The following is a 25,187-nucleotide window of genomic DNA, read 5'->3' on the forward strand; positions in this document are numbered from 1 at the left end:
CGGAGTGCGGTGTTTTTAGCGTCAGGGTGTCGATGCCAGCTTCAAATATCCTAGTAGCTCAACTGCTCAATAATTATTTTCTATCATATTTTTTAATGACATATAAAAAACGATCGTTTGAGTTTCAACGTTTGCTTCCACAAGTGTTTTGATTATTGGTGTTAGAATTAGTTCAACCAAGTCACAAGTTGCATTGTAACTTCGTAAATGGTGTGTTTCTTTCAATTACGTTTCGAAATACAGGGAGACGGACTGAATGGAATCTACCAATAGCTGAGTTTATCACACAAAAATCAAAAATCCTTGACTTGCTGCGAATTTCAGTCTTTATAGATGGTGCTAAGAATTCACCTCCAATGGGAGTGTCTTGTTATTTAACTTTATTACGCTACGTAACTTGCTTATTCTTAAACCTTTACAACAGTAAGCTTCTATTTCTAACGACTTCGCTGTCTTTGTTGTCGTAAATTTAGACTTAAAACCTTTCTTTATTATTGCAATTTCCTACTATGTCTTTGTATTTTTATCATAAAGCATTTCATAGACATTCATGGTTAAATAAAAACACAGTACTATTCCACAACCTTATATTTTTGCAGTCTACTAGTTTCAACGTTTACAACGTCGTTGTTTCCGTAGAAATGTCATCTAAATTCTCGTTCTGGATAAGTCCTTGACAATTTCAGATTAAATGAATGAATCCAGATTCAACTCATCCCGACTTTCAATCCGGAAATTGGTCGCAAAACCATGCCAAACACTGAAATATTTTAATTCAATGCAATAAAATGTGGAAGTTATGATGAATTTAGCCCGATATCTCTTTCGTAAGGTATCAGTTCAGGAGGCTGATCCTGTTTCGCGCGTCGGAAACAAACCTTTGCTGGCTCAGTCGGAATGTTCTCATCGGACGAAATCACCAAATCGATTAGGGTCTAAACGGTTCTGCGGTGACGCGGGATTTCAACAGGTGCGGTAGCCGCTTACGTGGTATGGCTTCGCGACAAAGGATCATAATTAGTGGGAATACAAACCTAGCATAACCTCCCTTTAAGGGTCGACTTGTATTCCATTATTTCAACTACGCTTCATAGGACTAGCATAAAACCCTGCTAACATTTTAATGGCATAAATATACGTTAAATACTTTTATATTAAACAAAAATAAATCGTAATACTAAAAAAATAATCCACGAATAATGGTGAGGAACACAGTTCTGAATATGTTCAGGCGTAGAATTATGGAAATTAATTATTACTTTCCCCATAATTCTCTAGTGACAGTTACAGGGCGCTGAGACCGCACTAATTCTTGCAAAAAGAATTAAAAATTTTGTGTAACACCATTTCTGCGAAGCCATGAACTTGTTCTCTGAATGTTTCTCAAAAGCCATGAACCCATTATCAAAATGAAATTGGACCAATTCCGAGGAATTAAACCAAAATTAAAAATTCGCTCTTGAGTGTGCAACCATAGATATATTCTTTAGGAAAAACAACTCTTTAATTAACATTTTTCCATTCGGAGAGAGCTGGTTCACGAAATGGTGAGATGCTCGCAAGACATTCCAGTTACTATGAACAAGGAAACAAAAATACCGCTTAAAACTCGATTGAGATAACAAACACAGGCAATGAAGTGTTCTAAAAGCGAATTAAGCAACAACAATAGTTGCTCGCCGGAGTAACAGCGAACACCTACGTCAAATCTCATACTAATATGCCCACTTTACCCTCGGTGTCCACGCGTCACTCCGTGATCCCCGTAGGACAAAGCAAACGAACCGTGTCCCGCCGGCAGAGTGGGCAACTCGCTTCAGAAAGGCAGTGACTCCTGAATGGGCTTTGTAGTGTGCCCATGCAAGCCCTTCCGGTCGGAACCAAAAAGGGGTTAGGCCCACGCTGACCCCTACCGCTGCTCGCCATCTTGATTATTTGATATTTCATTTGGACAAGAATAATGGCTGCGATTCAATTCATTTGCGAGGACACAGGAGGGGATTATGGGAAGGAAGGACCTTACGTGGGGTTACTCTGGGAGGCGTGAAGATAAAAAAAACCGAGGGGTCCCTCTCTCTACCTAAAGGACGACCCCCTATCCTGCTGAAAGGCGCGCAACCTATTTATAATCATTGCCGTGCCTTTGGCTCATACAATGCCGATGTCCCTCAACGCGAAGCAAAGGGAGCTACTGCTCACCCATTGTTCCCAGACTTCGCACTACGTTTAACCCTTAAACCATACCGTTTCTTAGAAAAAAAAATTGCTAAAAAAAACCTGTCTCCTTCCAAGGTTGCATCCACCACGCCCTGGGGAACACGCCTACCGATTGCGCAAACATGATTTTTAACCCTGCCTTCCCTTGAATGAGACTGATGCGATTTTTTCGTCCGCTTCGACGACTCCGAAAAAAGGTGAAATATGCCCCCACGAAAAGGGCTGTCTGGTAACGCGATCCGGTTCAAGTCAACCGGTGTGAAGCCATGCGACACTCCATTTAGGATATCGGCTGAGTGAGAGGGAAGAAGAAATAAAGGCGATGTATGGACATGGTAATAAATTTCGGGTAAATAAGCATGGAGGAAAATGGCTTGTCATATTTGCTGTGGAAAAAAATGAATTTTTTCATGCGCAGGGAAGTAGTGATCACTGATCAGACAGGTAACGGATTAGCCTACCCTTCACAAGATTGGACGTTGACCCCCGATCATTTCATGAAGGTTGTTGAAGCACAGTAACACCTTGTATCCGTTTGAATATTGTATGAAACTACTTTTGGAATTCATTCTCTTTCTTTCAATTCGTATGAGTTACTTTACTTAGCCTTCACCATGAATATCTCGGTCTTAAACGAAGGAAGTGCGTGGGAGAAGAATAAAAATATATCCTTCGAGAAAAAGATAGGAGGAGTAAAACATTTATAATTGGAGTGCTGTATGCAAAATTGAAAACGCAAGCACAGTCGGATTTTCAAATTCCTTCCCGTGCGTCATTAATAAAAGAGGCATTTATAAAATTTATAATACAATTCAATTGGTACTGAAACAATGGATAATATTGCAACCAATTGACCCGTTAGAAATATATAATATCCCTGCCGAGCATAATTTATGCATATGAAATCTATTCCTTAACCTAGGCCAACAAACGAGGTGTTTAGACTTCTTTAAAATCAGTAGCTGAAGTTATCACTCTACATTTACTTCATTTATTTATTCCTGTACCACCGAAAACAGCAGCATTGGCCTTTTTCATATGGGGTTTCTTAACTTAAAAATCAAACGTGCACGAACATCTATGCCCTGGATTGGAGCAAATTATCCAGGAGGCACTCGAACCCGCGACCTCTCGTGTAGAGGCACGGACTTTACCCTGCTATCGCCGGATCTATTGAATCCCGATTTTGTGAAGTGACTGTTCTCTGAATAACATACCACATACAGTTTTCAGAAATAAATACATAACTATATCGTTCTACACCGGTGTAGGTATTTTTACACCATTATTTATTTTATAAGAGTATCTAGTAGGGATGTGCGAGTAATCGAAAATACGAGGCGAGTCGAGTAGTTTGTAATCGAATCCAGTTTCATTAAGAATGTCGAGTCGAGTACTTTCGGTTAGAGAGCTGTCGAGACCAGTAAGTTCAGAAATCTGCCGACAGGAAGCGCTATCTTGAAACATTATTACAATGGTGCAGCTTCTTTTACTCAGGGCTGTTTCTAGCAGTTTTGGATACATATAGATATATTAATTAAATTGACATATTACAAGAGGTTAATTAATTTCTATAGTGCTTATGGAACTTTAAAATACACGTCAATTTTCATTCATCCCCTAATACTGACACAATTACCATCAACATTCCGCATTATTTTTCCTTATTACATCAAGATAAGCATTCAGAAAAGAATATTCACAAAGGGATTTGAAAATGAGAATAAGTTGTGGAATGCGTATTATCATATCGCCAGATCCAGAAATGACCCAACTCGACACGACTCAATACTCGCGAGTGGTTTTCAACTCGACTCGAGATCTAAAAGCACTACTCGCACATTACCAGTATCTAGTCATAAGATGAGGATCATGGTATACCTTTCATCCATCCAAGTCAATCTTTGGGTTGAATCACGTAGTCCATGATTGATTCATGAAGAACCCAAGGCGCACCGCTTTTAATAGGATAGATCGCAACCCTCCGTCCAACCCGTTTTCTCCTCTTCCTATTGCTGTAGGCTCAAACCCAATATGACCGGAAACGCAATCGCAGTCTATTCTTCTCCCGCAAACGGACCTCCCCCACACTATTATAAGCAGAGAGCTCTCAGCTTGATTGAAAATGATTTTCGATGAAGAGGGGTTCTCTGAGCTATGATAGGGCTCACCTTTGATCTCCGAAGAATGCCGCATGCGATTGTCAGAATCGACGGGATGAGGTTGTTAAAGCATTTTCGAAAGTCCTTGGATAGCATTGTGGGCGATTTCTAATCCGCTCTTCCGAAAGGGGGTGCAATGTATTCTGATCACAAAATCCATTAATCTGAAAACACATCTTGCACTCGATGCGAGAGCTTAGCAGGTACATACCGAAAAGTAGATATCGAAATTATTCGTTATCTGGAGCGTGAGTAAATGGAAACGACAAAATGAAATACGAAGAGAAAATATTAGTTAGCCGTGAGTGTTAGAGTATTAGAGTGCCGGGGATCGCTTTCGCACTCCTCCTATCTCCCGCTAAAAGTGCCAGATGCAATGTTCTCCTACGATGTCACTCTTAGATGCTGGTAATTTACTAATCATTTAATAATCAATATTCATTTTATTTTACACTCTTTTCTTTAAATATTAAAATTAACTCATATTACCAAAAATTCATCAAATAATACATTAAAAAGGTGAAATCAGAAATGATAAAGTTTTTGAATGCATACATTTAATTACTTTGAGACCTAATTTTTTCCTGACTCACTGCAAAATCTGCAAAAATGCCTCGGTACTTTTCGCATAGTACCTAGAAAAACCGTTGGCACTCATAGGGTTTAATTTATTACTTCACCACCTAGGTTTCGACATGGCACGTTTTATCCGGTATATTTTCATCGAAGAGAGATGTTCTCATGATGTTCTAATTCTCTGTCTTCGATGCAAATGTACCAGACGTCAAAACCAAGAGTGCACAGTAATTAATGTGGAATTGCAAAGTTTTTTTTTACATTTCATAGGGTATCGAAATATGAAAAATACAGTATTTAAATAAATTCCAAATTATTTTAACTCATTGCATACTTGCGTATTTCTTAGAATTCGGGATATTATAATTTTTTTGGGGGGAAACTAATGAAATTTGTGAATTCAACTGCGCATCAGTTTTCCAGTAATAAGACAAGTGTAGAATATCATTAAATTTGAAAGAATGAACGTAATTTATTTTTTTCGAAGGATTTGGATCTTTGACTTTTTTCTGTTTGAACGTTTTATTTTGATTGACTTTTTATTAGAAATGTCTGGAAACCAGTTTAAAATTAAATCTATTATTGCTCAGAAAAAAATACTTTGTGCGTTGTGGGTGATTTCTAATTCGAACTTTGCAAGGGAGCGCAATGCACTCTGATCCCAAAATACATAATGTAATCTGAAAACACATCTTGTACTCGATGAGAGCGTAGGAGATACCGGAAAGTAAATATCGAAATGTGATAAACACAACCTTTGCGTTAAGTCAAAGTTACTATTTTGACTTGCATACTTCCTAATATCTAAGAATACGGGATAGTCTAATTCGTTTTGGGAAAACAATGAATACAATTTTTGAGTCAAATTGCGTATCAGTAACAAGAGAAGGACTTTTTTTTTGGAGAATTAACGTTATTTTCCCGTTTATCGAAGGATTTGGATTTTTTATTTTTTCCTTTTGTACGTCTTAGTTTTTAATGGATTTTGATTATAAATGCCTATAAAAAGCAGTTAAAAATGGAAACTGTTACTGCCTAAAAAATAAATAGCAGCTGATAATAAATAATATCTATTATCAATAAGCATAGCAAACTTCGACAGCCTCAATGTCACACTATCGGGCGTAGGTAAATATAAGTAAATCTTTCTGAGTTGGACTGATGGCAGAAATTTCAAAGCTCCTTTCTTCACAATTGATTCTTACCAATAAAGATATCGTTATTAAGTAACAGTGCACTTGCCGCTACGTTATTTCATGCGAAAACCAACATCACTGAAATTAGACAGTTGATCTCGAAGACAGTCAGTGTTCTACATTTATATATGTCAGAAATTAAATAAGATGTTTTAAACCTCGATCCCGCTTTCCAACCGCCAATAATAGAAACATTCAAATGAGTCATTTCGTTTCCCCGTAATGATGACATCACAGATACCTAGAATAATTGAATTTACGAGCATTAAGAAACACGAAATAAGACATGTAGCGCAGGACAAACCGGCCGTGAAAATTGATTAGACAAACGTTTAACTTTTTACGTGCAACTCCATTAGGCAAAAGGGTTACGTGTCACAAATCCCCATGGAAAACATCTGGCACTGACACGGATACGTTGATTTCGGGGTATGCACATGAGGGGCGCGATACTGGACCAACCCGGTCTAGAGACATCCCTGGGTCCCACGCTGAAGGGAACCCCACCCTGTCCTGTCACAGAGGATCGCAATAAATTTAGAGGGAAGGAGCGAAAAAACTCTAACATTAGGAAAAACTCTCTTTTGTTTTCGACTCGCCTTTTCAACGCCTTTTCTTAACGAAAGAGTCCGCGACATCACATGGGATCAACTTCATCCCTTGCGTCATTACGATCTGTCGGTTAGGCCATGGCCAGATTTTTTTTCGGGGGGGGGGGGGGTTAGTTGTGGAGGGGAATAATTTTGGCGGGGATAATTTTAATTTGGAGGAGGTAATTTGGAGGGGGTACAACTCAGACTGTATATCTAAAACTTTTGGAGAGGGGATTTTTCCCCCTGAATCCAGGGGCGGCTTGGGGTGATTGGGGCCCTCCTTACCTATATTAGGGCCCTTCCCTAGAAAATTTTGGGAAAATACATACTCGGAAATGGATTTCGACTATTCTTCCTCTTAAAAAACAAATAAAAGTTAATATAAAAAGCAATTTCGCAATAAAAACAGAATTTGGAAAGTGAGAACTTCACAGCTTATAAAATTTAAAATGTATTATGGTTCTATTATTTATTTAATTTATTTATTATTTGAGACTGGAATGAAATATTTAAAAAAAACTACTTATAACAAACTAAACGAATGAACCTTTCAAAAAAGCACCAGGTTCTCTTTTTCTTAGGTTCTTCTGACACATTGTTTTAATTATTTTTATATGATCCTTTTACGCTAAGTAGGTACGTTACTTATAAATGAAGCAAATTAATGACGACATAGAATTTTATAATTGCGAAAAAAACTTTGGTTCGCAGATTTTAGGGGGCGGCAAAATTTGAGAATTTTGTTTAAAAAATATTATTGTTTAATTAAATCATTTAACAAAAATATAAATAAAACTTCTCAATAGCAAATATGCCGTGTACATTTTCAACTACCGCATCTCAAAAAATAGCTGATCTTTCCCCCCCCTGACAAAACTCCCAGCTTTAGGTTCACACGAGCGCTCTGCAGTGTCCCTTTCATTTACATACCTAACCATTGACCCGGATCTGGGCCGAATTGAGAAGCCGTGAGGACAGGAGGAAAAACCTATGACTTTTTGCGCTCGCCCCTGTACTGCTTCCCAAGGAGTCCATCCATATTAGGGGCACGGACCCGAAGACCGCTTTGCCCTGTCGTGTCATTCCCCGGCTCTTTGGGCGACTAATGAGCCGAGGCTTTTGCTTCACACCCTTGTTTCTGCCCTCTTTTTACGGTGAGCCTTACCTTACCCCCAAAACCCTTCCACTAAGGGGGCACGCTCCCGATCCTTAAAAATAGTCCGAGGTGGCAGTCGACCCCTTGAAAACTGTGTTTACCTTGCCCTCCAACGGAGACCGATCCCATCTTTCAAGGAGTTTTTTTCCTCTCCCTCCATTTCACGCACGCACCCCTCCCAAATCGGCGCTCTTTTAAAAAAAATCTCCGGGAGTATAGCCGGTTAAATGGCTGGATGTATGACAGTTTGCTCCTTTGTCTGAGCTCTTGTTTGTGCAACGGTCGTGACGGAGTTAAATGGGGCAGAGTCAAAGCGTGAGATAGTCGAATGGGGGAGGGCGGGAAATATGATGAGGAATGCACGTGCAATGAAGAAACGCACGAAAAAAGAATGTGCCCGGGCGAATGGTGTATAGTCGGGGTGGCGTGAGGGCCGCATACGAAGAAACGAGAAGGACCCTTCAGCAGTAAGTCTGGAACCAGTGGAGGAAGGTGCTGCCCCACGCAGCGGAGGAAAAAACAACTAAAACCCAGGAACATTGATGAGGCCGTAAAACGTCACTCTTCTCTCAGATCTAAATTATGAAGGGCTAACTGTTTTTGTGTTGTTGTCGGACGAACGGCGGCTGAAGAGAAGCGAGAAAGAGTGGGGAGACGCGGAAAAACAAAACACAAGCGGAGTCCCCCAAGGGTGAGGTGTTGGGTCAGAAAATTTTTAACGGCGCTCGGAGAGAGTGAGGAACTGGGCTGGCCATTCAGCGTCCTCGTCGGGGACAGGCGACAGTGGAGACAATCGAAGTTCGTGGAGCGCGCGCTCGCGAGAACAAAACAATTTGTCCGTCGGCGAAAGAGGACGGCATGATTTTATCATAAGTCATCCCCTCCAGGAGTCCAAAGCAAATAGGCAACACGGCGGCTCTGGCAACCGTTGTTTGTTTTTCGGGGCCGGGAGTCGGATGAGGTCATTTCGCACCGTAATTGTCCGCCGACAAAAAATTGAGCTCCCTCCCATAAAAGCCCGTCTCAGTTAATGCCCGACAGATAAAACGGCATGGTTTTTGTTGAGGTAGCAGAGTGAGGCGAGGTGGTAGAACGCATCGATTCAGAGGCTGCAGCCACGGAAAGGGGCATAAAACGAATGAGCTTTAATCTTTCCGGGGGAGGGTTAACGATTCCAATTTGTATTATCACGCCGATAATTTACTAAAACGGTCATTGAAGGGCTATTGGTCTCTCTCGCTGTGTAAGTTCCGACGTTTTGGTTTAAAGAGCGACGTGTGGTAAGATATGTAGCGTTGACGGAATTCTCCGAGAACCAAAAAAACGGGGCAGTCGTGGGACTGGCCGACAGATGTGAAAACTGAAATAATTATTTTCCATTTATTTTTTATATAGATTTAATATTATTAAAGAACTAATTTTTCCAGTAATACTCATTTTTCAACAAAAATTGAAATTATTTTTTTCAGTAAACTGTTTATTATTAAATATATATTAAAAATACGATGTGTATGAATAGAAAGTAACAATATTTATATATTAAAATATAATATGCTTTTATTTCTTTTATTTAATATGCTTTAAACCTATGATTGTTCACTATGCACATAAAAGAAACTGCCTTAAATTGTACTGACCTGTATTTTAATAGCGTGTACACTCTTCTTCACGTTCATGCACGAGCTCTTTATATTTAATGAACTTATACAACACACACTATAGATTTATATTTTCAATTTTAAAATTTTTAAAACGAACAGACTTTAACAGTGTATACATTAAGAATATATTAACAAAGTTTTTTTACAATACCTCGTCAGGCTGCGTAGTTGAAATATCCATTGTAAAATTTTTTAAATTGTATGAGAAAGGGAAAAAAATCCTCCCCGGCGGGGAATCGAACCCCGGTCTCCCGCGTGACAGGCGGGGATACTGACCACTATACTACCGAGGATGTGATATTGAGAGACGAATTTTAAGACGGAAATGTATATCTCGCTGTAGCGATCGCGGTGTCGGGTCGGTGACGCTCACGCGAATTCTATGCTTTTTCCCCATCCCGCAAAAGTGCTTAGCGCCGCTGAAGAAGTTTTCACTTCAAAAAGTTACCGGTTCGCATTTATCACCGGCTCTCGGGATAATTCTTTATGGTTGAAATGAAGAATGCTTCATTTTAAAAACTATTTGAGCATTAAACATAAACGAATATGCACATTTTGCCCACGGTACAAATAGTATTGACTGCCAACTTTGGTTTCTAATATCCTATGAAGAAAACTAGATGTGATTTTTGGTCAATGGTACCAAACCGTGAAAATTAATTACTAATGAAAAGCTTGCTTTTTTCAATTTTCCCATTTTTGGTTTGAGAATTCTCTAATTGCAATAACATTGATAAAATAAAATGAAAGGTTCTGTCCCTCAAGGCTCAAACAAGTACTCATTGCAGTAAAACGCGCATCATGGAAGGAGTTTTTGCTCTGACTACTACGTTTCACGTAGAGATTAAGTATGAAATTCAAAACAAATTCCTGGAGAAAAAATTCCAACTCACGCCAAGCATTACGAAATTTTCTATAATTGATGGCAAATTCCTTAGGCGAATACTCAGCTTTCCACAAAATTATCAGTTCTCATTCAATAGAACTTATTAAACCGCTCGCACACGTCGTAACTGATTTTTTTCTCGGAAAAATAAAAACAGATATTGGTTTGACTTTTTATTCTAGACAACCGACAAACATAGATTGCACATGAAATGATGTCATCTTCGACCCAAAAAAATTCTATCGTAGTTGCGTGCATGAAAAATAGGAGGCAAGAGTATGTTGAAGAATAGAGGATCTTGAACTTGAAATAGAAACTAGGACGCACGGATCACTAACTTCCCCAAGAAATAGGCCAATCGCAGCAGTCGAAAGTTCGCATGGCAGCCGAAGTTACGAGGCACGCCGCTTCTCTTCCAATACCGAACCTTCGACTGACTCTCATCCTATAGAGGATCCAGTCATTCAATTGCTACGATTCCCATGTTCACGACCGATGAATCCACTTTACAACTGAAACTGATTTTTTATTTTGTCCATGATCAGGTCCAGGTCATGATCCAGGTCTTTTATTATCGTTTTACAGACGCGGGCAATGAGAGAATGGAGACGAGAATTTGAAAGTTCCTCACTTAAGAGAGTAAGCGAATATCATTTCACTCACTAAAGGTGGAGTGAACCATGAACAGGACTCTGGAGTAGTTACGACCTCCCACTCATGACGAGAGTATTCAACTTTTGAAGTATTCACTACGCTCAGACGTGTGTTGAAGTGCCACCGATAATTCTAGACTCTACCATAAATCAAATACGATCTCTCTCTACATATTTTACATAGTGAACTGAAAGCTGGCTGGAATTTTTTCACATAACTGCAGCACCTCATCCGCGACTCTCAGAAGTATGCATAAACAAATAAAAATTCACAGAAATTTGGTAACATGTAAATGGAATGAGTAGATTTGGTACCAAGCAACTTGATTTTAAGTAAGTGGAGGTAGATATGGTTGTTTGACGGCCTTATACAAAGGAATTCACTACCTGCATTTTCTAGTACTCACGAAACGAATACTTCTCATCATTATCCTTAATATATCCAACTAAAAAATTGAATATGTGATATTGTACTGAAATATACCTACTTGTACATTATTTAGAGCGCTACAACGTCTTGGATATTAATTATTTTCAGTATCATAATTTACGACATAATATTTATTTTCAAAAACCAAGCAAGTATGTGAAATCTTGGACGAAAAACGAAAATCAAACAAACGCTTGCAGCATGTCATGAATACTTTAAGTGAAAAAATGAACTTACACTAATTGCAATCAGACACATTGACAATGTCATTTTCGCTATGTTTTACCACTTAAAACTGCTTTTAAATCCTTAAGAGTGGCAAATAAGCAATGAAAGCCCATTAAATACAAGTTTTATTACGATTTCCCATGACCATTTTAAAATGACAAAGGTATCAGCCAATCCAGTCCGAAAATCACCTCTCTTCCTACTGACGCGCCCTCTCCACGTCCTGACGGAAAGGTTTGTTGCATTAGTTACGGTAATAGCTGTATTATTTACTCAATACGTCGTACTAAACAGCAGTACATAGTACGTATCCATTCCGCCACAATTTCATCCATCTCCACGTCTTGACAAGGGCGTAAGTAAGGTTTGTTGCATTAGTCACAGCAATAGCTGTATTATTCACTCAAAAGGTCGTACTTAACAGTGGTGGTACGTATCCATTCCGCCACAATTTCATCCCGTCCCGTCTCGAAGAGTACCACTTCAAAAGCGTGCAGTAACAGCCGCGGAACCATCAAACCCCAATGCATCAAGAGTGGGGAAAAGGGAAACGGATAAAACGAGCAGAGTTCTTTTTCCCGTGGAGCGGCGGCGATGGCTTTTATGGCGGCTCCGGAAGATTCCTTTGCTGCCTGGTCGTTCCCCGCGGAGAGCGGTGGAGGCAGTTCCCACACACACTCCCCCCAAACCCCACCCAGCCAAACCCCCGTGCAACCCACACCCCCGCGATCAATATGGCGCCACTGAAGGATCCCAAGTGGACATCCATGTAGCTCCCTTGTTCTCCCACCCATAGGAGGAATAAAAAAAACCCTCACCTACTCTCACCACTCTCTCCCTCTCTCTCTTTCGCTTCAAAATAAAATGAAAATGAAAAACATGTGCTTCCCCACACTCCCTTCTCTCCCCCTTCCCGCCAATTTTAATTCAATTTCCATCTCGGGCACTCTCGCTGGTCGATTAAATAAATCTCGCGACCGCACGCCTGTCTTTTCAAGGGAACGTTCTACGTGGTAGCCATTCCAGTGACGTAGGCGCAATGGTTCAGGGCCCCAAAGAGTTTCCTGGAGACAAAATATTTCGTATTTAGCTTATGGTGAGAATAAAAAATGATGAACGAAGTTATCGTATTGTCCACTAATTTTATCTCATTACAACACATCATTCGCTATGTTCGCATAGTTCGAACAGCTTACAACACATTTTCCGACTGCTGTGAATTAAAGAAGGCAGTGCTGGAAGGAAAGGGAGGCTTCCAGATCACTTCTTGAACTCTCCATGGAAACCTACCTTAATCGGTAGAATACTATTATAATGATAATACAATTATCATCAGGTACTCATTACATCCGTATCTGATGATAATAGTGTAACGATCGAAACACGTATGATAAATCTAACTGACCCGGCGAACTTCGTACCGCCTAGTTATCGATTAACAGTTAAGTTACACCATTTATAAATCAAGAGTGGTTGTACTGATTTTAATAATTTTTGACTACTATAACAAAAAATTAATGCAACTGCAAAAAATAAGCATTACGATGGCTTGTTAGAAAGACATTTTCGTTATTCTATCTACATAGGGTACAGTGGCGTTACGCAGGCGGAAATATGCTTTGGGGGGGATAGAATGGCCCTCCCTCCAGGCATCGTTGGGTCCGGGAAATGTTTTGAGAGATGACGTGCCTATAAATATATTTTACACCACTTTTGGCGCGAAAGATTAAAATTTAAGCAGATGCTGTTATTATATGTCAAAACTAGACAATAGTATTAATATTTTTTATTTCTATGAGGTTTTGGGGGGGATCTATCCCCTCATTCCCTTCCCAGTTACGCCACTGATAGGGTAGACCGGGGCACGTATTCGCAGATTTTTTTCGATGAATTTTCTAATTTTTATGTTTTAACTTGGGAAAGTTTAGACAATGCGGTTTTATAATGCAGTTAATAAAGTCAAAATTTGATGCATTCAGTTGTAGACCTATTTGTGTTTTCAACCGTAAAAAGAATGGTTTTAGGTCCAAGTCACTAGCGTAAACTTGCCCCCTTCTTAGGGCAATGGAAACACATGTTGTAAGATGCCATAATAAACGTAGTGGGCAATAGAGAATCTTTTTTCATCATTCGATATGTTGCTCCATGAAATCTCTCCGCGAAAAGTTGACTCTATAGTACCTAAGAGGTGAGTATATTATTTTTTTTCCAAGTTTCAGGTTGAGGTGTGTTTCCATGTAATATCACACTTAACATGTCATATTCCAGAGATTCACATCAAATTTTTATGCTAGTCATCAAGAAAAGAATCCCAATTAGTTGATCTTGCGTAACAAAGTTTTGTGCGGCCGAATGATTCTATCCGGTGATTCCAAAACTTTAAAATGCGTGCATTTGTAAATTTTTATCACAAATAATTCAATCGTTAATCTGTGTAGATTTTATATGGATTTTTATACTGTTGAAATTTGTGTTTTGACATAAACATATTTTTGAATAAACTGCATTTTTCCAGAAAAGAGCCGTCGATTTTTTCGATTAATCGATCTTTTGGTTCAAATTTCGATATTTATTAAAAAATTCGAGCTGTTATTTTCGATTAAAAATTGATTGATCGAAAAATCAATTTCGACCGACATTTTTCCATCACTAATTCTATCATGCAGGGGTCCCCCCAATTATAATTTTAGTATACACATAGGAATCTCACTCTATGTAACGTGGTACCTGAGCATGCTTATATCCTTTGAGTGTTAATCTTGTTCATTTTTTTCAGAGCCCACGGTATACCCGATACTTTTTTTTTACCGAAATTTCCTCTTTTTGAAATTTTGCTCTTACTCATTTCCGATGTTGTTTTTTTTTCTCCCTTACGCCGAGGGGAGGAAAGCAATAACTGGCCGGCGGGTCACCAAAACAACTCAAAATGTCGGTTTTCGCATTTTGAGTTTCATCCGATGCGATGGGCAATTTTTTCCACGAATGCTACGAAAGTGACAGCTTCGTCAAAGTTGGTATAACACGAAAAAATAACAATGAAATTCTCCGCTGCACTAAAACACTAATTTTGAGTCAAAAGAGAGCGACGAAATATTCCGAGTAGCACACACGATTTCACCTTTTTTTTTTACTCTCTTGGGAGAAGAACAATATGTTGGACACATCTTTGCAGTTAATTCTAATCATTAGGTAGACTAGGCATTTTATCCTGACTTGACCAAATCCAGATATCGAATGAATTATCTTGTTTATTTAACATTAATATAACATATCATTTTTTAACGTTAATATAACACTATCGACCCCGTATTATATTTTCCTCATCTTTGACCTGAAAATGTTGAGTTATCACACGGACACTTGAGTTAGTAAAGGTGACTTCTCAAAGTCAGCAAAGAAATGTGATTAGGTTCTACAACACCAAAATTATTTAAGTTCAAGGCAAACTGTGAAATCGGAAGGGAGATTTGATGATATAGGAATATCAAGTTTGTTCCATGTCTGTTTCAAATAATAAATAAACAATCTGAAATTATTATATATATGCAGGGTATGAATAATCTAGTTCCGGCAGGAGTATTATTATGAAAAATGCTGAATAAACCACGGCGTTAGAATCACAAACATTTTCATCGAAAGAGAGAAACATTACTTTAGTCTGTCATCCGTGGTCTAGAAAGTAAGTATATTGACGGGTTACCACTCATATTTTTCCTTAGTAAATTATCTAGGTGTTACAGTATGATATTAGCGATCAACATATCTACAGCTCAAGTAAAAATTGTTTGGTTCGCCCTAGAAAATCAAATAGATATTTTTATCTTGATGCTCAATTGATATTAAATTATGGTGATGCACAATCAGATGAATGAAAATATTAGATTCATTGGCCATTAGCTTAACAAAAAAGGCTTCATGTAAACAAAAGGGAGAAACCAGGACTTATATTGATTTTGGATTACAAATAAAAATAGTCACTCCAAAAAGTAGCAGTTTTTCTTGTATGTACTGCGAAGTGCAATTTTATAACTCGATTTGCGATTATGAGTCACCACGAAATCGGTTGTTGAAAAGAACGACTTGCCTTACAAATATTGTTTTTATTTCCAGGGTTTGATAAAATTTCCAGGGTTTGATTGAATTGCAGTTTATTGGAGTTCAGTCTTAAAGATAAGTCTATATTTTAAAAAAATAAATACGCGGTGATCATTAATCTATGATAATGCTCAAATTCGTACATTTATTTCCGGAAAGATCTCAAGTTATCTTAAACGATACAATCTTTTTCACTCATTAATGACGCAAAAATATACTGAACGGCATCCTTAGGGTTTCTGAATGTCGTATTACAGTAGATTCCGTTTAATGGGTCCACCGGTTACTTGGGGCAGCCGCTTAATTGGGGCAGATCTTGAAGAACAGAACCCAATAGAGGAATATCCCAGAGTATTCTCCGCTTAATTGGGACAGCATGCCGCTTTATTGGGCCATGAGTCGGCGACATAGACTCTATACTCGCGACGAAATTAAATTTTTTTGTTTTCAGAATACTATTTTATTTTTATTTTCCTCCTTTGATTTACTTTTATTTTTCACAAATGTTCCTATTCTTGCCCTATTTTGAAAGCTATTGTTGTTATACTATCCGCAAGAGGATAGGACTTTTCTTTAATAGGACTTAGTAAAAGACATTCATTCAGCGTCGCCCGAGGCTGTGAAAAATATTTTTCACTAAATTGTTATAATTCTTAAAAATGATAATACATTAACTTAACTCGCTGATTTATTAATCAAAGTATGTAATGGTTCAATAAACTTAGGTTGCATTATAAACGTTCTTTAGTCTTCTTTCTATCATTTCAACGTTTCTTTAAGCCCATATACAGGATAGTTCGCCTAATTGGGGCAGCCGCTTAATTGGGGCCAAATGCACAAGTCCCGATATGTCCCAATTAACCGGAAGCTACTGTATTTTGAAATAAAATAAAATTTTGAATGAAACGACATTCAGCAGCCCTGAGGATAAGCCACGAGTCGGAGCTCGAAACTTTGGCAGAAATGGATATTTAAACCCGGTAGGAATCCCGAGAGAAATCTTTCCATCTTAAAATGATATTAAACATGAAAATTCCTTCGCAAATTGTTGACCTGGGAAAACAGCTCCCTGAAAAATCCTTTAGAGATCAGAATTTCCCATTCTGAAAAGACCCTGAAGGTACGCATCGAGGTATCCTCATATGGTATGATACCTATGATCCTTTTCAAATGTCTTTGCGACTGGCCCAGTCGTGCAAGCTCGGAATGTTTCCAGCGGCATCGCGACCGGAGGACCTGGGACCTGCGGCACTATGGATGTGGGATGAGGCGGGCGTTGCCATGTTTTCTTAATTTCAGTGAATGGAAACAAAGTAGAGTCCCAAATGCCCTCTTCCCACTTGGCAACACAGCCAACTTACTCACGAAGTGTACGCCACGTAGGTCTGAAATCGGCTGAATTTCCCGGAGGCTATAGCCTGGCATATTTATACATGATAGGAGGACAGTTGCTGCATTATAATCATCTGGTAGATCGGGGGCAGAATGTATTTTTTACGTATACAGTACACGTGTATCTTCTACCGTTTACACATGGTATACACTATATGGATGTAAAAGAGAGTAAATATATAGCTATGAAGAGATTAGCGGATAGGAGAGAGAAATGGAGAGCTGCGTCAAATCAATCTTAGGATTGTTGACTAATGATGATGATACACTATATATGTCATGGGCGTACCCAGAGGGGGGCAGGGGAGGCAACTGCCCCCCCCCCCCCTAGAAGCGAAAATAAATTTAGTTCAAAACATAAGTTATAAACAAATTTTCCTTTTGAAGAAATATGACATTAGTATAAGACGGACTGAAATTAAAATCATTATTTTTTTCTACCATATAATTATAAAACTAATAAATTGTTGTCATAATTTCGTTAAAATTTTGGTTTCATTAGCCTTTTATGTGCAAAAACAGTTACAACTCTAACGACCACGGCTAGTTTTGCCGCCCCCCCTAGTTTTGATTCTGGGCACGCCCATGGTATATATAACATTTACAGTCGAATGTCTGCGGTCTGGATAAGCTCAGCCTATCGCATTTTGGTTGGCTTTCAGAAAGTCACGTGTCCTCCGCCCTCACGCCCCAGAAAAACGTGGGCCTGCCTCTCGGTCGCAAAGATATTTGAAACAGATGATAGTAGGTGTACGGGGCCATGCTTCCCCCATCGTCTCTGACACCCACCTTACCAGGTTCCTTCTCGAAGTCACACTCTCTCGGCCCGAAGGGATCGATCGCCAGGCCGTGGCTGTACACGCTTCCGGGGTTGAACACCAGCTGCAGGTTGGTCCCGGTGGCAATGAACGCCTGCGACATTAAAAAAACAGAAAGCGTCAGATTGGAAGATTAATTTTACCGTAAAAATAACTTGAAAAATACATGTATAATGTTAGGGCGCTCCAAAAAATTTGAGTTAAACCTCATAAAAGCACTTGTGTATTTCCACACTTCTTTTCTTTCTACCTACCCATGTTTCGGCTCACGATGCCATTTTTAAGGTGGCATTACCTTGAAAATAGCATTATGTGCCGAAACCTTAGTCGGTATAAATATAGATGTTTGGAGATACACAAGTGCTTTCATTATGTTATACATCACAATAATAATGATTGAGTAGTAAATTTTCACATTTTTCAAATGAGAAGTCTTGAAATTTAATTTCTCCTAGAAGCAGCTCTGGGTTGGAAAGAATTAAAATCTTGGACTATCCTCTTTCACTCATACCACTACTAAAAAATAAAAAAGTAGTATAATTAAAAGTGAACTGTCCAAGAAATCTAATAATGGAATACCACAAGGTTAAGAAAGAGTTAGAGTTAAAACCCTTTGAAAACACAGTAACACAGATTTCACGAATGGGAGTAATACTTTCCTGATTTGCAAGAGATTTTTCCCCGAGCAATAAAGGATATTATCAAAGGCTAGTTTGGAGTCGTTAGTGAAATACCTCCAACGAGCACCTTTTTACTTTTAATATTTAAATAGATAGTGAACCAACATCCCCCGCCACACACCTGTTGAGGCAGCTTACGGGGTACTATTTAGATGTAGACACTAATTTACCTTTTGGACAAGACTAAATGTTTTCATTTCAGAGTTCTTCCTTAATAAATATCGAAATTCTCCGTGAAGTGCAGGTTTTCGATTATATTGTTAGGAATTCATAACTAATTATCGATGAAAGAGTATATTTCGACAAAAATTAACGTACAGTACGCCTTTCAAGATCTCATCGGATCCGATTCGTAGGCCAGCTGCTGCAGGGTATTTATCATCCGTATTTTCCATTAATCCCAACAATGTATCAAATAAATAACGAGAATTATGGATCTCGGAACTATAAATACCGGCTTCATGCTCAACTTCATACGGTCGTTGAGACCACTGGCAACGACGCAAAACCGTGGAACGGGATTAGTGGTCCCATAACCCTTGCCCTCCAATCCTGATATACCGCTGAAATCGCGGACACCAGTTCAAATTAATTGCTGTGGAAATAATTCCAGAATTAAGGCTGCATTGGATGAGTTCCGGAGAGACTCAAGAGGTATTACATCGGAAACGGGAAAGCATGGAGAGGCATTATTCTGGTTTAGAGAAGGATTATGTCGCTTTTAAACCTAGCTTTATCATGCATTATTATTATCATTCAGCATCGTGTCATGCAAGAAATATTTCGCTAAAATGTTATACTCAACGTAAATTTCAGAATTTATAGCAAGGATAAATTAATCGAGGCTTACGTTTGATATCATTTCTTGAATTATATAACTTATATTTAATGAAAATATCAGTATTTCCTCTTCATATTTGCCCATTCAAATCCTTAACTTAATCATTATTCAAAGCACTGCATAAAATAAATAAATTTGTACGCAATATCGCAATCGGGTGCGAAGTTATATACACCAAAGAAGGTTTTTTTTTCAAGGTGAATCAAAGCCTTGGCGTGCTTGAATATTATTGATTGGGTATTGAAATCTTATCCTCTTGCAAGTCTCAAGTTTTCATTTTCGTTTGAAGCAAATGTGACGAGTTAGAATATTCTCTATAAGTACATGTATTGTATACCTTATTTTCAAAATGTCGAACTTCCAAATTATCACGCCCGAATCGATTGACCTTAGAATATTCTCCTTTTCAAAAGGACCGTAATATATGTATCTTTAAAATAAAGGAACAAAAGGAATGCTCCATAGTCCTTGGACTCATTTAACAGCTATTAAGCGGAAATGTATTCCAATTCCCGGAAAATGAACGAAACGTAAATTAAAACCTTAAATCGAATTGGTTACTGCTTGCATTCGTTTTGAATGCAATTTTGTTGCTTTCATTTTTTATGATTCTAATGATGCACTTTGTCAAATATACCCCATCCGACATCAACAGGTAGTAAAAAAATGTTAAATATGTTGGACATTTAATAGCATATATACACAAAATAATCGAGTTCAAACACTTGTAATTACCCAGTTGTAGGCTTAAAATAAGTAATTTTAGATAGATTTCACTGAAGAATTGAATTGAAAACAATATTAGATAAAATATACTCAAGGAAATAGACTAAGTTTATTATTTATTTGCAAGAAATTTCCATTCAAAGATAGTGTTGCTGAAAAGTTTCGGTTGGACCGAAAGAGAAGAATTGATTGCAAATGATGAAGGAGAGGTTCCTCTAGACTTCAAAGCAGTAGCACACCACATGAAATAATTAAAAACCTTTCCATAAAAGAATTTCCATACCTACTCGGATTCATTACAACGGCGACCCCACAAAAATTAATCCAACCGTCCGCAAAACGAAGCATGGAGAGGGAGAAAAAAATCCAAAATCGCCCCGCCAGAAAAAGAGTCGACCTCCAATGTCGCAGGCAAGTACGTCACATGGAGGCATTTTTCAACTTTCCCTCTCGCGCTCCGCCTGGCGGATGGGGTCGGAAATAAACACTGTCCATATTTGAAAACCGTCGCCGACGACCATTTTCCCATTTTTTTTATTCCCACCCTACTCGATCTCTCGCGAGAGAGTAGAGGAATACGGTGGTTACGGTGGTCCCTACATCCCTACACTTCCTCCCCCGTCGGTTCACCATGAATGCAACAGTTAGTGGAATTCACTACACTCGCCGTTATTAATACTCTCGTGCGCCCCCTCCCAAGAGTCCCAAGCCAATGCCGCGTGCCCCTCAAGCCAAAACTGAGAGACGTGAGCATACTAATGGAGGAATTTGCATTCACTTGCGCCCCTTCCCAAACCCTCCATTGCGATCATCTGGGATCCCGTATAGTATTCCCGCCGAGAATGTCGCGCGTTGCCACTGTTTTTGTCTCCCCAGCGCCGCCACGCGGATGGGCAAAGTAGTGCGAGTGCAAAGTTGATTACATCAGAGCTGAATGGTAGGGATCAAGAGAACTACAGAGTGAGTTATTAATCAATTTCAAGGTAAAAGTAATAGCAACTTCCTAAGATTCCACAAAATTGATTGAACCGATTGGTTTCGGCTCTTATCGTGCCATTTTCAAGGTTAACTCCCTCATCTTTTGCGAGCTACCTTTGATGATGTCACAGTAGGTTCCAAAAATGGTGGAACTAATGAAAAAGTGAGTAGTATTTAGGCCGCTACACACGGTGAATGATCATGCGAATGATCATGCTGAATGAAATCATTTACCGTGTAGAACGGAAAAATTCGCGAATGAACCGTCATGCGCATGATCATTCAGGAAAAGTTAGAATATATTCTATTTTGCTCGCATGATCCTGTGAACGATCACGTGATCATTCAGCATGATCATTCATCGTGTACACCGGCTTTTACAAATTTTCTGTGAGCTCTCATTACGACACACATTCGTGGTTTGGGTCAAAGGAGCGATGAAATCGGGCGCGAAGTATAGCTGCAGGCTGAGCGTAATTTTGAAACCACATGACTTACCAGCAATGCCAATATTATCATGAAAAATGGAAAATGTTAATTAAATGATACATCTGATGCTACAAATGATACATACCCGGATCTCCCGATTTCTGGTTCGGTAACTGGGTAAAGCATTGGAGCACAGGGGATTCGAATCCCAGTCAAGGCGAATGATTTTTTTTTCTCTTCGAATTTTTCGCACAATTTGTGCATTACAGGTGACTCCCGTAAAAGTTATCACCGTGGCTAGTTCCGGTATACTTCAAACTTTCAAGGTAAGAACTTTATTTGTATAAATATATCACCGAAAAGGACAAAATATCGAGAAGAAGTGATGTACAATCTTAAACATATATCCTATTCGAATAAGCTGTCGAATATCAATTGTCGTTTTATTCTAAGTCTTGATACTTATCCCCCTTCACGTGTTTCAATTTTTATGGGAAAAATTTTTTGACGGGGAAAAGAACAGCACTTCAATCCAAACTTTTATTGTTGATGGGATAATCTACTTTGCAGACTTTCCTGTCGTGGAAAGGTCAGGGGAGTAGTTAGAGATCATGTGTGAGGAGTGATTATCTTTTTCAATTGATCTAATTCAATACTATTCAAGTATATTGGATACTATATTTTTACAATATAGTCTCCAATATACTTGTACACTAGTAATCATCGATACAAAGGCAACTATGCAACGCATTCGTCTTTCCAACTTCTCATTCCCGAGAAAATGTTACATCACAAAGTTAACAATAACTCTTTTAGAAATATTTTATTTTATTTTAAATTTTGGTATGACTATTTTAAAAGCACTATCTACGACTAATATTGATTTCAAGTTGATGCAATCGTTGGTTCCAGTTTTTAAAGGCCGCAAACTTCATGATCGCGCGGAAAGTACCGAAAAACGACTAATACTTTTCCTCCTCTCAGCTTAAAGACATGCCTTAAAAAAGCCACAGCAACATTATTACTGCCACCAATCAACGCAGAACAATAAAAGATTTATTCTGTTGTATTTGGAATTGTAATTGGACGAGCCATTACTTCACCATAGTATTTTGAACTTGTATACTTATACTTTCCAAATGGACAGTAATGAAAACTCATATTTGAGATACTATCAAATGTGGGAAAGGGTCAATTTCTTACGCAAAGAATTTTCATTGACAGCATGAGTAGTGAACAAGTAATTCGTCACGAAACAAAGAGTGGTCGAGAGATGCATCCCCTTAATAGAAGCACCAATTGCGTCCTCAGGATTCAACATAAACAAGAGCGCTTTCAACGACTCTGCAGTAAATGAAAACTAAAACACACAAAGAAACCACGGGATTTCGCCAAAATCACGAATGTTTCGTGGAAACCAAAAATGAGTCAATAACTTAAAAACCTCATTGAGGGTTTGATTCAAAGCTCTTGATCATATTTAACGTAATTCCCAAATTAAATGGAAAAAAAAACTTTTAAATCGAAATACAAGCACACACCGGTTCAAGTCGATGAAATCAGCGGATTTTTTTCGGGGAAAATTCGGAGAGAGTTTTGCGCGAGAATCAATGCTAAGTCTGTTCATTTGAGCCTTCTTTTCTACAAAATAATGGAATTAAAGGGTTTTTGGTACTTCATCAGTCAGATCATGGGTGTTACGGATCTCTTATCGTTATTTGTTGAAAGCTCCCGATTAAAAGGCCTCCCTATGCTGTTTCTGAGGAGATAAATAAAGTAAGATCAAAAAGTCACTTTTTAAAAATAGCATTGAATATGAACGCGAAAGGGAGACATTTTCCGTAAAAAATCATTTGGATTGACCGATATTCGATATACATATCTCATATTGTAATAGAAGATGTATGTAAAATGCTTCTTTTTGTATTTAAAAGGATTTTAAATTGATTAAAATTCGATAAAAACTACAATAAGTGTCATGTTTCATAAATTCAATCGATTCAGGCGTGATATACCTAGTACAAGTTCGACGCATTGAAATAAGAGATTGTCGCACTTTTCCACAACTATTTTAACGCGTCGTGCACCTTTATTTTTTCATACTCAACAGTCTTTTATTTCAATACATTATTTTTTAACTAGGTAACGCGAGACATAAATCGGGAAATGGAATGACAGTCCGTTCGCTGCGTGACCACTCGATTCGACAGGTGGCCTCATTTCACCGCTGCGTTTTCTTCCGCGTATCGCCTACCGCCGAGTCGTCGCTTTCCAACGCGGAGGTACTACAAACTACACGCGCGCATGCGTCTAATGAATGGGCTCACGGATCAGTCACCTCTGCGGTCAACTCACAATTTCAGTGTGTCCTTCCCGGCAGCCGTTCTGGAAGCGCACCTGCCTCTCCTCCAGCGGCCGATCCCTGTAGCCCGTGAACCTCACCTGAAAGAGATATGATAAGTTCCAATCCATAAAAATGCGTACCATGTATAATCAATAAAGACAAAATTTTTACATAATAAAAATAAAAAATATTTTAAACTCGCACGTTCGATAAACCGCATAAATGCACAATAAAGTAAGAAATAAGCTTTTCACCATATGCAGAATTAAACGTGGGCACTGATTACGTTTATTAGAAATGGTTGTAGAATACTCTGACTAGTGAGTAAGGATTGGCACGCAATAATAACATCTCAACCTAATCAGCACTCACGTTTTATTCTCTGATTAATGACGAGCTTTTTTTAATTCATAGTACATTTATGCTGTTTTTCGAAAAAACTATTCTCTTAAATCTCTATTATTTTACTTTTATTATTTCTTTTTAGTGCTGAACCATGCAATCCATTAAACCAAAGCTATTATTAATAATAATTAACTCATTTATTGTTCTAGGAGTGAACTCCTTTGGAACATAGAATTTATATACAGTGGTGCGCAAGACAATTAATATGGTAATAAACTAATCAGAAAGCAAATAAGGGAAGTGGTCCTATGCATTACTAACAATAGACATATACGCTACAATGTTATCATTTGACAATGAACTGGAAAAGAACTGAATTTCGTTTTCTAACAGAAAAACGAACATTAAACAGACTAATAAAAAATAACGCAACTTTTAGAAAGGAAATTTAGCTTAACAAATGAAAAAAGAACTAAATTGCTACTTCTCAAACAGCAATGGACATTAATCACATCAATGAGCAGATGAATGAATTACATGATCAGTATTCATGGGTCGCCAGAAAGTAAGTTGGTGACTATCCATTTCTTAAATATTTCCTGTGATGCACTGCCTTTCACCTGTTTCGGCAAATCGTTCCACAGCTTTGAGGCAACAACAGTAAATGATTTCTGAACTGTGGCTGAGCGGAACAGTGAGCCATACAAAAAACAGGGGTCTTGTCTGGTAACAACATTAGTGTAATTTACAACCAGGGAGAAAAAGAACCTTTAAATACAGA

At 38.4% G+C, this 25,187-nt stretch overlaps 1 protein-coding gene and 1 non-coding gene across 2 annotated transcripts in view; both read right to left on the bottom strand.

The window, feature by feature from the left end:
• Window positions 1-25,187, bottom strand: part of LOC124153992 — a 193,161-nt gene that overhangs the window by 137,064 nt on the left and 30,910 nt on the right. Inside the window, exons 3-4 of the mRNA XM_046527453.1 lie at window positions 24,073-24,159; window positions 18,035-18,157 (exon numbers count right to left, since the gene is read on the bottom strand). Of these exons, the coding sequence (XP_046383409.1) occupies window positions 18,035-18,157; window positions 24,073-24,159 (210 nt within the window). The remainder of the gene's footprint in view (window positions 1-18,034; window positions 18,158-24,072; window positions 24,160-25,187) is intronic.
• Trnad-guc lies at window positions 9,783-9,854 on the bottom strand. The gene has a single exon. It is a non-coding gene; the product is annotated as a tRNA-Asp (tRNA).

This window comes from Ischnura elegans, chromosome 2, assembly GCF_921293095.1.
Source record: "Ischnura elegans chromosome 2, ioIscEleg1.1, whole genome shotgun sequence".
Taxonomy (NCBI): domain Eukaryota; kingdom Metazoa; phylum Arthropoda; class Insecta; order Odonata; family Coenagrionidae; genus Ischnura; species Ischnura elegans.